This window comes from Poromitra crassiceps (assembly GCF_964638095.1).
Source record: "Poromitra crassiceps genome assembly, chromosome: 4".
Classification (NCBI taxonomy): domain Eukaryota; kingdom Metazoa; phylum Chordata; class Actinopteri; order Beryciformes; family Melamphaidae; genus Poromitra; species Poromitra crassiceps.
The window spans coordinates 64,826,475-64,841,644 of record NC_139626.1 but is presented as its reverse complement, the minus strand read 5'-3'; the positions used below and the strand labels follow the sequence as shown (position 1 = coordinate 64,841,644).

Here is a 15,170-nt window from a genome sequence, read left to right as displayed (position 1 = left end):
ATATTCTCCTACATGCCAGAAAAAGCTTATAATATAGATATGGGATAAATATGGGATAGCCCCAATACTAAATATGCAGGCTACTCTTGCATGTTTCAGCTGGAACTGTGTCCTGTAGGCTGTATGCCAATATATGAGCAAAAATAGGCTAGTTTTTATCAATGAAAACTATGCCCGTATCGTCTCAATTCAGTTCAGCAGTTTTCTCTTTTATATTAGGCTATTAGGCTTTATAGCTACTAGGCTATTTTATATATGAATTATTCGATCAGTGCAACCACACACATAATGAGTGATAGAGATCATTATTCATTGAGCATGCGTTTCTAAATCTATGGTCTAAATAGGCTTACAGATTGTGGAAATTTATAGACTGAGATTACACATTTACATTTGTTGCTGTTGTAGGAGACAGAAATCGCTGATCAAAGTAAATCAAATGACTGATGTGAATACAAGCTGCTGCTTTAGACAGCCCTTCGGCAGATTATATCCAACGTGGATTTTCATTCTGACATTAAATCGCGGATACATTAAATATCCGCTAAAACTCTGATCAGACTGCTCTTTCATTGAACGAGGAAATGGGTGTGGAAATGGGTGTGGGCGTGGATCAACTCAGCTGTTCATAATGTGATTGGCTAGCGCACCTCTTTCGCGTGGACGCGCGCCTGTGCATGAGCGAAAAACGTGCGCGTGCACAGGCAGATCCCAGCTTCAGTTATCGAGTAGAAAACCAGCATCGTAGTATCCTTAAACTAGATAGCTTTGATCCTGTTCAGTCAAACCAGATCAAAGTGACAGATCGCGGGTCTGTTAAGATAGCTTCGTAGTATAGGGTACAGGCCTCTGGTGAGTAAATATTATGTAACTAAAACCATTAAAATTGACAACCGGTCCGCAACTTTTTTTTTCATGTATCTACCGGTCCTTGGCACAAAAAAGGTTGGGAACCCCTGCTCTAGAGGACACTAGATGAGACTAATGGAAGAGAAAATATTTCTACCTTCTGAAAAGGCAATACCAGCCAAAATAAACATTGTGTTACATTGCTTTGAAACATGTGGTCTCCCTTTTTTGTCAAGTCCATTGAGCCTGCATGGGCAGTGGCAATGTACTTAGTCTGGTGATTATGGATCTTTCCAGGAGGCTGAGCAGTTTGGAAAATAGCCTTATGGTTACACCTGCACCCCCTGCATAACAGGACTTCAATTTCTTAATTCACCAAGTATATTTGAGGGCACATGGTTAGCACAATTGAATTGAAAGCTAGCCATCTCTTAAGTCATTGAGTGCCAGCCACTTTTGGAAAACGGATGCTCCCAGTGCCAGCCCTTTCAGAGCGTTTTCAGTGATTTCTCGAGGCCCACAGAATATTGTGTGATATTACTATGTACCGAACACGCACAAAGAACGATGAGACTCTATTGTATCATCAGCAAAAAAAAGTTTATTGATATCATTTTCCGTTCTTTAGTTATCGGCCGGAGAAGATAGGTTGTTTTCACCAAAAACAGACGTTTCAAATTAGAAGCTGAGATAATGAGCCTTTTGTGAAATGAAGCATTTCAAGCACATCACTGACTCTGAAGCTAATATTTTCTGATGTAGTGACGTGGTGTAGTTGTGTGGTGCCCTGCGTGCCCCACCCCCCTCAACTGCAAATTCCTCCTCCGTGTCTCTGGTGGCTCTGCTCGAATCTCTACCTGCGTCAGGCGACGAATCTCTGCATGGAGCTGGGATCCCCACACCAACACACTGCTTGCATGCCAGAGCTGGGAGAAACTCACCCCCACACCAACACACAGCCTGCATGCCGGCGGAGCTGGGAGAAACTCATCCCCACACTAACACACAGCCTAACACGCACCCAGCGTCTATTTTCGGAGCGCTCCGTTTTTGTGCGCCGGCTCCCAGCGCGACACCGAAAAGCCAAACCGCTGAAACCGGACTGCTGAGAATGGTTTGGCCCTTCGGCGTCGGGTGCTGCTTTTCTGGCGGCTAATCGTGTGGAGAAACTATGCAGCAGAGACAGAGGGGCTCAGTTGTGGGAGCGGATTGACTGCTGTTCGCAGCTAACGTTAGCTCCAGCCAGAGCAATCTATACGGCTCTGGCTCCAGCATCGGTTTCCGTTTCATCACTGGGCTTCTTCTGCTGTTTTTCCTCACCTTTCTCTAATCTGGAGAGCACTGTCGCCACCTAATGGGTCCGTAAAATAGCTTGTACACGGTACACCTTCAACATCCACCATATTTGTACAGGAGATGCATGAGGCTTTGATCCACGTCCCACCGCGAAAAAACGCATTTGCCGTCTTTAGACGTCATTGGCACTCTACGTTACTATTTGAATTGACGTCGTTCGACGTCATTGGCACTCAATGAGTTAATAGTCAACCAAAAAGTCACCACATGTGGGCAGAACCAAAATGAATGAAACATCTTCAATTTCAGAATTACAAAAGCGACAGTTTTGATCCTTTTCCAAACCCCAAATTTTTCTTGTTGCCAGTATTTTGTATAACATCTTTAATTGAAAGTAATGTGACTTTCTGTCTATAATAGGTTATGTCTAAGAGCTATGTTAATGTCTAAAATCTGAACAAAATATTCCAAATGTTTCACAGAATAACTCATATGAATAAACATTACCATCAATTATATCATTTATAAAAATTATGCCCTTTTCAACAAACTGCTCCCATCAATTGCATGGCACCGTAACCCCGGCGTTACGTTTCTGATTTTTTGCTGTTCATCTGTCATTTATGTGATTAATTAGGTAGTTAATTCTGAACAATTCTGTTCATGCTACATACCAAATTAACCGGGTGAATCTTGCGCATCGAACTATGTCTTCGTTTTTCAGATCAGATCAACACAGCAGAAGTTATAGCTGTCTTTGTACAAAGACAAAGACAACATTTCAGATTATTTGGCTTTTTCAAATGGCTTTTTATAATGGCTTTTTGGAAATGCGCCTAGGTATCGCCCTACAAAAACCACTGCCAAATACTCATGTTTTGGTATTTTTTCATCTTCTTTGAGTTGGGATGTGGTAAGGCCTGTGGCTATGTCTCCATTGGGTTTCTAGCCATAAATACAACAACCACAGGTAACTGTTTACACTCTAAAAGTGTTTTTTATTCTAGGCGAGAATCAATCACTGTGTTTGAGCTGGTGTTACTCAGGGTCAGTAACACATATAGTCATTCTGACACTTGGAACAGAAACTTCAAAGGCTTACCTTTCAGAAAAGGTCAGGCAGTTGTCTGTAACCTTAGCGGTTCAGCCACAGTAAGCATTTTAGTTTGGGTATGTCGTTTTCACCATTTTCTTCAGAAATAGGTGGCTTTAGAAGATATAATTTGTTGCAAAATTGCATCAACATAATCTGGGTGGAAAATACTGGAAGTGTAACCATGCCTTTATTATGTCTTTAAAAAAGGGTCATAAATTGGTGAAGATCTTTTGTATACATTGAAAATGGGTTTTTGAAATTTGGAGAAAAGGAAAGAGTTGATGCTTAAAAATTGGATGGATGCTAGAAATAAGTTGTGAAGAGCGGTGGGGTTCCAGTACATTTTTTGGATCCATGATGCCTTTAAAGAAACCTTGTCTGAAATCATCAACCGTATACAATCAAACTATTAGTGCTGGGTGATATGGATGAAAATGTTATCATATCAAATTTCCATATCAGGTGATGGAGTTTTATCACAATATATGCTAGCCTAAAATCACTCTTTCTCTCAAGTTTTTCTCCTGAATAAAAGTTGAATAGATTCACATGTTAACTTTGATTTAAAACACTTTAAGACACACTTATTTATTGCTAGAATAAAACTAAACAAAACTAAAAATGAAAAACAAAAGAATAAATAAATAAGAAGAGACAACAAGCAGAAGTGAAAATGAAATGAAAGCCTGTTCTTCCAGTATGATCTGAACGCAGCAGAAACTCAGCAGGCAGCACAGTGATGTAAACATGACTGAGGGGACTGAAGTGCAGAGACAGAAACTCAACACAAAGATTAAACTAAAAAGTATCTTTACTTCAAAAATGCCAGTGAACAAAACAGCTAAACAAACATATTTTCTTGGTATCTCAAGTCAAAGTGATGAAATCCAAGACAGATGAACACATTAAAGTAATGAAACAGGTGGGAACAGTTGATCCATATTGACACCAAGTGGTCCAGATCGAACAGTTTAGTGAGGCCATCTAGTGGTGACTCAGGTTATGACAAGTAAACAGAGAAGCGAGTGAGCAGCGCTAAGAAAACATCATAGACATCAGAACTGAAATGTCTAATAAGTCTTCAGTCACAACTAAATGAAGACGTTTCACTGCAGTGAGAGTGTTACTGTGTTTGAACACTTTTTGGGTTCAACTGTGTGTGTGTGTGTGTGTGTGTGTGTGTGTGTGTGTGTGTGTGTGTGTGTGTGTGTGTGTGTGTGTGTGTGTGTGTGTGTCTAGAGAAAGTCACTCCTGTTTAACTGAAGCTATGTCAAATTCAGTGAAGGGAGTGATGTAATGTTGAACCATAGGTGTAATGCCCACTGGGGGAGAGAGACATGTCCCCCACTTCTCAAAATCCAGATTCTGCCCCCCATCCCCCCCCCCCCCCCAACCACACAATTTAAACTGATAAAACATTGTGCATAATCTGAAAAGATTGTCCTTACTACTGTTTAACCATGCATGTGTTTGGTTCTTTCAAGTGAGGAGAAGAGAACAGGACAGTATAGTGACAATCTCAACCCTTTTCATATCAAGGACCCCAAATCTACTCCACAATAGGACCACAGACCCCATAAAGCCATATAAACATGAACTGTGGACTATGCCGGTTGAATCAGGTGCAGGTATTTCCCAGAGTTACTCTTCCAGACAAGACGCAGTGTTGTTTCCACACATGAGATCAATCCTCTGGTGTAGAGACTAGAGAGGGAAGGGGGGGGGGAGAAGGTGTAGAGACTAGAGCGAGAGGGGGTGTGTGTAGAGACTAGAGAGGGAAGGGGGGGGGGGGGGGGGTGTGGAGACGTTAGTGTGCTGCACACTAGTCTGCAGACTGCAGCCAGGAATAGTTTTTATGCTAAACAGACTTTTAATAACATTAATCAATAGACTACATCAAGAGATAGATTTCAGAAAGCAATTCTCCACTCCATGAAAAACCTTCTATGCATTATTCAGGCGATAGCGTGGGGTGGCGATGTCCAAAAGCCATGTGGGTGATGTCCACATCGCCCAAAAGCCACCAGTCAAAATAATAGTTGCACTAAAGTTAAACGGTGGAAAAGACGATTTTTACAAGTGGCATTCAAGTCATATCTGACTAGTTTTCAATTTATTTCTCTCCACAGAAGTTGTGTCTCGAATATATAGCCTAATGCAGCACTCATCTTCTTGTTGCGTTTTCACTGCCTCCATTCATGAAATTAAATGGGGACATTAATGGTTTGTAAAAGTGCCATTTAACAAGTATTTATAGGATATAATAATCTTGTCTCGCTCGCTTTCCCTCTCACCCCCTCGCCCGCTCACTCCACACTCTGGACATGAGGCTGGACCTGCTAAACTAGAGCCGCTCCTCGTGCTGATATTAAGCACATGAAAAGAGCTGCATGGTAAACAGTATCTTTCTCCTCCTCCTTTGATAGAAACGTTAATAATAAACTGACCGGGAGCATAATTCTTGTGCGGACATTATTTTACCGTGTTTCTCAAGTAGTTGATTTGTCCACCTGCTTATTGAAACTCTGATGTGCAGGAATATTTCATGATGGCTTGAGACTGGCTGCCACAGCTGTCAATCATCCCTTTTTATATGTCAAATAACTAAATAAAACAAACTGATCAGAAGAATTACCACTTGCACAGGCATTAGCGTGATAATAACTATCTAAAATGATACAAACCACCTTTGGGAAAAAATTATCTGACTCCACTAACTCATTCTCTGCCAGGGTCATTTCGGTCTGTGCTCCCAGTGCCAGGATTTTGAGCATATTTCCTGATCTTCCAGGACCCACAGAATATTCTGTGCTAGGAATAAAATTACACAACATATCTCACAATAAAGCAGAGACTCTCTTCTTACCCCATGTTTCCTTGTTTAGTTACAAGCAGTGGAAGTTAGCTTGTTTTCACTAAAAATGCCCTCCTTGGGAGAGAAATAGGAGAAAAAGAGGTTTTTAGTGAAGGACACCATTTCAAGCAGAACTCTCTTTTGAGCCTTTTATTTTTTGCCTCAGTGACACATCAGACATATACAGTATTTGTTTTCCCAAATAAATAAATAAAAAATAAAAAATAAGAGAATGTATTTGAGGGAGCTGTGTCGGTCCATCCCGCCCAGTGAGCGGCTACAGAGAGAGAGAGAGAGAGTCTGGCCCCTGGGGTTTCTTGACTCAGAGTCTGAAAACACAAAATATCAAAGTATGATAAATATGTGCACAAAATCAAATAAATAATTTACTTTTACAGTTGCCATGTGGATTTTTAGCTTAGCTTGATAAAAGCATAAACAAATGGAACGAACCCTTATGTGGTCACACTCACACACTCTCTCTCTCTCTCACACACACACACACACACACACACACACACACAGGAATAACGAGTGCTGTAACGTTACCTGCTGTCACGTTACCTCTCATAACTAACATTAGCACAGAAGATCACACAATAGCTACGTTAGTGCTGTAAACTTTGAAATGTTTATGTGACACAGACGGCTGTGTGTGATCATTTCATCTCAAACGCGATACAAAAAATAGGCTACTTCTTACCATCGTCCACCCATTCCTCCTCCTCCGATTCATCTGTGTCAGACGGATCAGAACGCTGTGAACCGAGCCTTCGTCGAACTGGCGCTCCGTCGTGGAGCAACAACAAAAGAAACGCCGGCGTCTTCCTCGCCATCGTCGCCATCCGAGAACTCTGGGTCGGACTCTGTTTCGACCACAGGCTCCATCTGGACCCTGGGCAGGGGCACGGGACGACGAAGCCCCATGGTCTCTTCGATTGTCCGCTGGCGTGGACCGGGGTGCATGCTGGAACTGGGCCCAGGGGAATCCAAGTGTGGGCCTTGAGGACGCCCAGCTGCGGCTGTGGCCACCGCGGCGACCGCCTCTCTTCATCTGCTACTGCTAAATAGATTACTGCTAAATGGGTGACTATACTATAAATACTAAACTAGCGGGTTCCTTTTATCAGTTTGACTTGAAACAATGTCACAGGCTGGGAAAGTGTCTGATGTAATGTAAACAACCAAAACATGAAAGTACGTCCGAGTACGTCCTTGGCACAGAACGCCATTGTTAAAAGTACGTCCGGGTACGTCTTTGGCAGAGAATGAGCTAACATGGGGAGGCGGGCCTTGTGACCTATACTGGGTTGCCAGAGCGGCGATCTAACATGAAGCGGCTTCACTGAACAGGACCAGAGGCGGTGTCCATCTTTTATATGTCGATGGTATAGAACGATGGATCAAGAGAGTTCGGATACATTCGAGATAGAGAGATTGAAGGGAGAGATGAAGGAGGAGAATAAAGTAATGTTCTTGATATTAAAAGTTTGATTAATCATCATTCATCTTAAAAGGTAAATGCCAAGTATGAATACATGAAGGTAAAAATATCTTGAATGGTTATAAAAAGGGGATTACAAAAGGCATGTATTGAGCAGGGTAGGAAATTAGCGGGGGCTCGGGGCAAAAAGCCCCCAAAAACTCTAGAATTGACCTTGGAACTGGGGTGACGGGGGCTTTTAAATGCCCTCATAAAATAAAGAGTTGAATACTTTCTGTGTTTTAGCATTATTCTGCATTTGCAAAGCGTGACTCGAAAATGATCAACTAGGCATTGGTACAACCCCCACCCCTCCTCCTAGCATTATTTACCTCAGTGACAGGCAGCACAAGCTAGCTGGCCAGCTAGTTCATGCATGTTTTTGCCAAGTACATTAACTCTTTGAGTGCCAGCCACTTTTGGAGAACGGATGCTCCCAGTGCCAGAGTTTCAGACCGTTTTCAGTGATTTCTCGAGGCCCACAGAATATTGTGTGATATTACTATGTAAACACTGAACACGCACAAAGAACGATGAGACTCTATTCTATCATCTGCAAAAAAAAGTTTATTGATCCCATTTTCCGTTCTTTAGTTATGAGCCGGAGAAGATAGCTTGATTCATCCAAAAACAGCAATTTTTTTCTAGAAGCTGAGATAATTGGCCTTTTGTGAAATTAAACATTTCAAGCACATCACTGACTCTGAAGCTAATCTTTTCTAATGTAGTCACACCTCAAAAATAATTTCCTTCAATAAAACAGTGAAGGCCAGGGAATTCTGTTTGGCAGAATAATACTTTTTAGCTACAACCAGCAGCGCTGGCCCCTGCGTGCGCTGCTGGTTGCAGCTTCTTGCTGGTCTTGATTTGCTGCTGGTGGGCATCGGATATTCTGGCTTGCGTTTGTCAATCCTGTCCTGCTGCCTGGGTCTGTCTGGGTGTTGTGTGCTGCTCTGCGTGCCCCCCCCCCCGCCCCGCCCCGCCTCGCCTCAACTGCACACTCCTCCTCCTGTCTGTGGTGGCTCTCTGCTGAGTTTGCTGTGCGCACAGTGAAGGGTGCTCGACATCCTGCTTTTTTACAGCGTTCCGCGTGTGTTTGTCACCGGCAACGATGCTTCCAGTTGAGAATAATAACAACTCCACGGTGTGGATGTGCGGATGTGCTGTCGCAACCGACACGGAGCGGCTCAATTGTGGGAGCAGATTGGCTGCTGCAGGCACAGCTGCAGTAACGTGCTTCAGCATATCGATGCATACGGATGCGATGCGATTTCCGTTTCCATAACGACTTCTTCTTTGTTTTTTCCTTGCCTTTCTGTTATGTGGAGAGCACTGTCGCCACCTAAGGGTTCTGTAAAATAGGTTATAGACCTCTGTCATGAACAGACTCAATCATGACAAATATGGGAGACGACACACAGGAGTAAATCCAAAAAAACATGTATTTATTTGAAACTAATTAAACAAAGTATACTTAACTGTGCCAATGAGGTGTGAGTCATCAGTTAGATCAGTAGTGTAGTGCATGTATGGATGTGTGAAAGTGTAGTGTATGTGCAAGTGCAATAACTTAAGTCAAAACTAACTTAAAAGAGTACAGAACAAACAATGTTTCCTGGGCAGGGGAGAGAGAGAGAATGGCCGTGACCAGCCTGCTTAAATACACCTGAGCCAAATTGGAGTCAGGTGTGCCTCCTCATCTAGGCACACCCCTGCAGGCTGGTCCCCTCCTCCTGCACATGAACAGAGAACAGACTTAACACCAGACACAAACAGGATGGGTCATCACACCCCCCCCCCATAAGACCGGAGACCAAGCAGGTACTCCGTAACTTTTAATTTAACTTTACAGTTACCCATCAATCATACTGATACCTGACCCATCCTTCCAATCACCACCTCTGCAACCTTGATACCTGCAGTAACATTTTAAAGAGGGGTGAGTCACAGTAAATTGACACATATAGGAACCAACAAATATATACAGTTCAACTGTAAATAGATCAGAGCACTACCCTAGAATGCACGCGAGAGGGCATCAGCCATTACATTTTCATGGCCTTTAATATGCCGGACGTCCAAATGGTATGGCTATTAACCATACAGACCAACTCATTGCTTTTTGTCTCATCCAAGTACTTTAGGTAAAGCTTTTAATGCTTCAGAGTTGTTCAGGCGTACTTGTAACACAGCCTCATGCCCTCATCGGCCGGCCAAACTCCCCCTCCCTTAACCTCCCCCACTGAAGAAAACCCAACCGTGCCTACGCACCATGAAGGTTCAACGCAAGGGACGTCACTGGAGTTTTGAGACGCCGACACCCGAGCACAATATGGCTTCAACAGATTCACATGACAGAACTTAGAATTTCCGCTAGGCATCACAATCAAATAATCCAGGTCCGAGACTTGCTTTTTCACAGTTAGTGGACCAGTAAAACGCGCCTGAAATGGAGAACCCACTATCGGCATCAAAACCATGACCTGATCTCCAGGACTGAACTGTCTGTGTTTTGCCTTACGATCATCTTGAACTAACTCCGTAATAGAAATTGACTGAAGAGGCACAGGTATTGACCACACTTTTGCACCCACTTTTTCCTCTTCAGGAGACTCCTCTTTCTTCCTCATAGCGCGAGTTACTGCACACGCCGGAAAAACCTCAGTTACCCCCTGTTTGGTACTTGTGTAAGACTGTAATGGGACCTGGGTAACCACATTTGGAGATTTAGCGTCAGCCCACACCTTATCCCCAGCCAAATCATTTCCAAGAATTATATCCACCCCTTCCACTGGTAACTCAGGACGCACTCCCACCACCACCTCCCCACTGACCAACCCACAGACAATGCTCATTCTATGTAGGGGTACCGGAATTACCTGCATACCCATACCTCGCATTAAAATGAAATCGCCTGTGTCTGAAATGGAGGAGAATGGAATTAAGTCATGACGGACATAAGTATGTAATGCACCTGTATCTCTCAAGATGTTAACTTTAACTGCCTTTCCACCAGGCAGTGATACAAAACCCTCTGAAAGGAATGCTGTGTACCCAGCCTTAGGGTCACCCCCAGTGGAACACATGATGTCAGAAACACCTTCCATGTTAACCATTAGCTGCGGTGAGGGAACTGCAGGTGCAGCCAACGCGGACGGTTTGATTGGTGCACCATTCATCTCTTTAGCTTTAAGAGCAAAACAATTTTTTTTCCAATGTCCACTTTTATGGCAAAAATGACAAACATTAGGGTCATCCTGCTTCCCGGAACCCTGTTCAGACTTGGAAAGACTTGAATCCCCCTGCCCCCCAAACCACTTTCCTGTACGAACTGAACCACCAGACTGAGGCGTGTAGTCACCAACTACACCTTTGTGTGTTAAACAGTATTCGTCAGCCAAGATGGCTGCTTCTTGGGGGGTCTTCACTTTCCTCTCAGTAATATACGTAGCAATATTAACTGGCACACAGTTTTTTAATTGTTCCAGAGTAACCAACTCACAAAGCCCCTTAAAGGTTTTAACCTCTGATGCTACACACCATCTGTTAAACTGGACTAACATATCTCTCCCAAATTCAACATATGTTTGGTGTTCCTCTTTCCTCCAATTCCTAAAACGTTGTCTGTAGGCTTCGGGTACTAACTCGAATGCACGTAACACTGTACCTTTAACAACCTCATATCTTTGACTATCCACCACCGATAAAGAAGCATAGGCCTCCTGGGCCTTACCTGTGAGGACACATTGGAGGAGTAGAGTACGCTCACCATCTGACCAACCCCTGGCGTCTGCCACACGTTCAAACAGGGAAAAGAACAAATCCGGATCTTTTTCTGAAAACTTGGGAAGTAATTGTAGGTTAGAACCAACATTAAACTGCTTTGCTTCATGAACACTCAATTTAAATTTGTCTTGCTCCAGTTCCAACTTTTTCAATTCAGTTCTTTGCTTCATCTCTTCAATCTGTTTCTTATGGTCAAGTTTAATTTGAAGCAATTCCTTTTGTTGTTCAAAGGTTAATAGCCCTGAAGAAAAAGAAAAAGCTTTACCAGACCTCATTTCACTTGGGTTCTCATCCTCCGACTGGACCGCCTCCTCTGATAATACTTCCTTTTCCACCAAACTGTCGATCAGAACAATTTTTATCCTAAGCTTTGACTGTGTGGCACGGACAACAATGTTGTAGTGTTCTGCTATCTTTAACAGCTGCTCTTTTTTGCATCTATCCAGCACATCCACAGATGGAGCCTGAATAAAATCTTCAACTAAAGAACTCATTTTTTTTTTTTTTCTTAACAAGAAAAAAAATAATGTGCAAAGGCTTTAACAAAAAGTAGCAAAAGACCCCAGAGCCCAACTCCCCTACCTAACCTGCCTACCAGAATCTGACTGACTGGCTCAACCCTAGACTTCAGTGGCCCTCCCGAGTCCCCCCCTCCAACAAGGGCCTCTCAGTGGTACCACCGCATTCCAGCTTATGTGGAACACAGTCTAACCCAGAAAAAAAAAAACAGTGAGCCCCATATGGAGACCCACTGTTAAAAAACTATACGGGAGTTGGACCCCAAGGACCAAAGCACTTAACACAAAAAGCCTGCACCGAGAGTGAAGAAAAAAAAAAGTTCCTATAATGCTCCCCCCCCCCCCCCCCAAACAAAATACCAACTCCTATGTGTCCCCCCCAAACAATTTCTTCCACTTAAGAACAAACAAACAAAGCCTATAAGTTTATCGACACAATTGATAGAAAAAAACCTAGGAGTAATAACCAAATCTACCAATAAACTAGACTAGAGTGACGAGCCCCCATCTTGTCATGAACAGACTCAATCATGACAAATATGGGAGACGACACACAGGAGTAAATCCAAAAAAACATGTATTTATTTGAAACTAATTAAACAAAGTATACTTAACTGTGCCAATGAGGTGTGAGTCATCAGTTAGATCAGTAGTGTAGTGCATGTATGGATGTGTGAAAGTGTAGTGTATGTGCAAGTGCAATAACTTAAGTCAAAACTAACTCAAAAGAGTACAGAACAAACAATGTTTCCTGGGCAGGGGAGAGAGAGAGAATGGCCGTGACCAGCCTGCTTAAATACACCTGAGCCAAATTGGAGTCAGGTGTGCCTCCTCATCTAGGCACACCCCTGCAGGCTGGTCCCCTCCTCCTGCACATGAACAGAGAACAGACTTAACACCAGACACAAACAGGATGGGTCATCACAACCTCCAATAGCTACTATAGTTGTACAGGAGCTGCGGAAGGCTTTGATCGACGTCCCACCGTCAAAAAACGCATTGGACGTCGAAGGACGTCCGTGGCACTCTACGTCACTATTTAATTGGACGTCGAAGGACGTCCATGGCACTCAATGAGTTAACACATTCACTGCCAGCCGTTTTTCAATACTGTAGTTAGCTTCTGCCAAGTTTTTTTTTTGAGGATTCTGGCTCATCTTTCAAGAGCCGAGGATTCGTTTCTGTTAGGATTTTGTGAACACACAATATCTCAAAAGAACTAATAGAATGTGTGCTTTCTCTGTCTAAAAGAGTTAGTTTGTAGAGTTAGTAGTTATGTAAGCATTAGCAGTTGAATACAGCATGGTTTCAGCGTCTGAAAATTTATTCTGAGATAAACGGCTTTTTGTGAAATTCGATAGAACAGTCACTTTAACAATTCATTTTTGGCATCAGTAAGACGTCAGACATCTAAACAATAGTTTTGAACAGTCATTTCCTCCATAACAGCAGGAAACACCCCTCTCCTTCAAACTCCTCCCTCCGTGTGTGTTCTTCTTGGCTGCAGCGGGCGTGTCACAAGCTCGTTTCTGTTGCTGCTGTAACCTCGCGTCACCAGGCTCACTGCTTTGCTGCTGCTGTGCCTGTCTGCTGGCGGCCGCTGGCCAAGTCTGGATGGACTCGCTCGTTTCTTGGAGTTTCGGTTGAGAGCTTTGATGAAGCTTTTGCGATTCTGGTCATATTTATGCTGCGTGTTTCAAAGTGTGTTCCACCCGTAATCTATTATGCAAATTTGCAATCCCGCACCGCCAGCAATCAGCGCGAAAACGAAAGCGTTTTCGCCAATCCATTTTCATGAGAATGGCTTCCTCACACTGCTTTTTGCTTGCCTTCCTCTAGTCAGGAGAGCACTGTCGCCACTTAGTGGGTCGGTGGAATGGGTTGTAAACGTTCGGTGGCTCCAATATTTATATAAGATATGTAAAAGGGTTAGATGCACATCCCACGGTCAAAATTTTTTTTTTCATTTTTTTGACGTATTAATACGTCATTGGCAGTCAACCGTTGGATTTTTTTTGACGGATTAATACGTCATTGGCAGTGAACGTGTTAATAACATGCCAGACAATCAACATTGTTGTTGAGATAGGAGATGGGGATCTTTAACTGTGATTGTTTATGAACATTTAGAAATAAATTATGCTTGGATAAGTCATTGATTGGTCTGTCATGCTACATACTGTAGGTACAACTAGTATTTCCCAACATTTGATAAAATTGCCCTGGAAATTATCCAAAATGACCCTGAAATATATTTCAGAGGGGCAAAAATAGCCCTTGTTTAAAAAAGTTAATTTCCTAGCCTGGTATTGAGTGATGTGTGTAGTTAGTCACGTCATTTTACCATTAAAAGTTCTTCATAGATTATTATCTAACTTCTTAATTTTGCTCTCAAAGTGCACCAAATTGATTTAATTTAAAATGTAAAAAAAGGAATTAATAATAATAATAAAAAATTTCCGGGAGAGCATGCCCCCGGACCCACCTGGAGGGTCCGAGCTCCCGATTTTATTTTGCGCCACCCCCCCCACCTTCTCAAACCAACGTTACTCCCTTGTGTTGAACACAATCACCATGACAGGTTTTGAAAGTTATCAAGCTGCATTTATTTTGAAATCACGCAAAAATGTAACTGAGATAATTATCAATCATTATCACTCAACACTGCAAACTATTCACTGAAGAAAATCCGTTGGTGTGTGTGTGCGTGCATCTGCGTGCGCGTGCGTGCTTGTCTTTGTGCAGGCTGTCAGGCTGTCTGCTCACAGAGGAAGGCTGTGCTTCTCTGGCCTCAGCTCTGAGCTCCAACCCCTCCCATCTGAGAGAGCTGGACCTGAGCTACAATCATCCAGGAGCCTCAGGAGAGCTGCTGTCTGCTGGACTGAAGGATCCACACTGGAGACTGGACTCCCTCAGGTATGGAGAGGCAAAATATGCTACAAGGCCGCGAGTCACATACACTTTCTCTGTCACACTGAGAAGATGAGGAATAATGTTTAATGGAGGACATGATATTGAAGGATATTAAATGTCCATGTTTCCATCATCAAAGCGAATCTGCTGGTCTGACTTTGTTTATTCCTCTAGGGTGGACCATGATGGAGAGCAGAGGCTGAAACCAGGCCTGAAGAAATGTAAGTGTGTATTTAGTTTGATTGATGAAAACAAAGAAACACATTCAACTACTAAGATAGAAAATCCATCTACACCACATCTACATTCACATCCTACTGACTCAGGATGATGACATCATGTGACATCATCAAACTGCTGAGAAATTAATGATCA

General features: G+C 42.9%; 1 protein-coding gene across 1 annotated transcript in view; it reads left to right on the top strand.

Annotated features, from left to right (window-relative positions):
• The window catches only part of LOC310775426 (protein NLRC3-like), an 83,595-nt gene that overhangs the window by 59,071 nt on the left and 9,354 nt on the right, over positions 1 to 15,170 (top strand). Inside the window, exons 12-13 of the mRNA XM_083635576.1 lie at positions 14,628 to 14,798; positions 14,970 to 15,016. Of these exons, the coding sequence (XP_083491702.1) occupies positions 14,628 to 14,798; positions 14,970 to 15,016 (218 nt within the window). The remainder of the gene's footprint in view (positions 1 to 14,627; positions 14,799 to 14,969; positions 15,017 to 15,170) is intronic.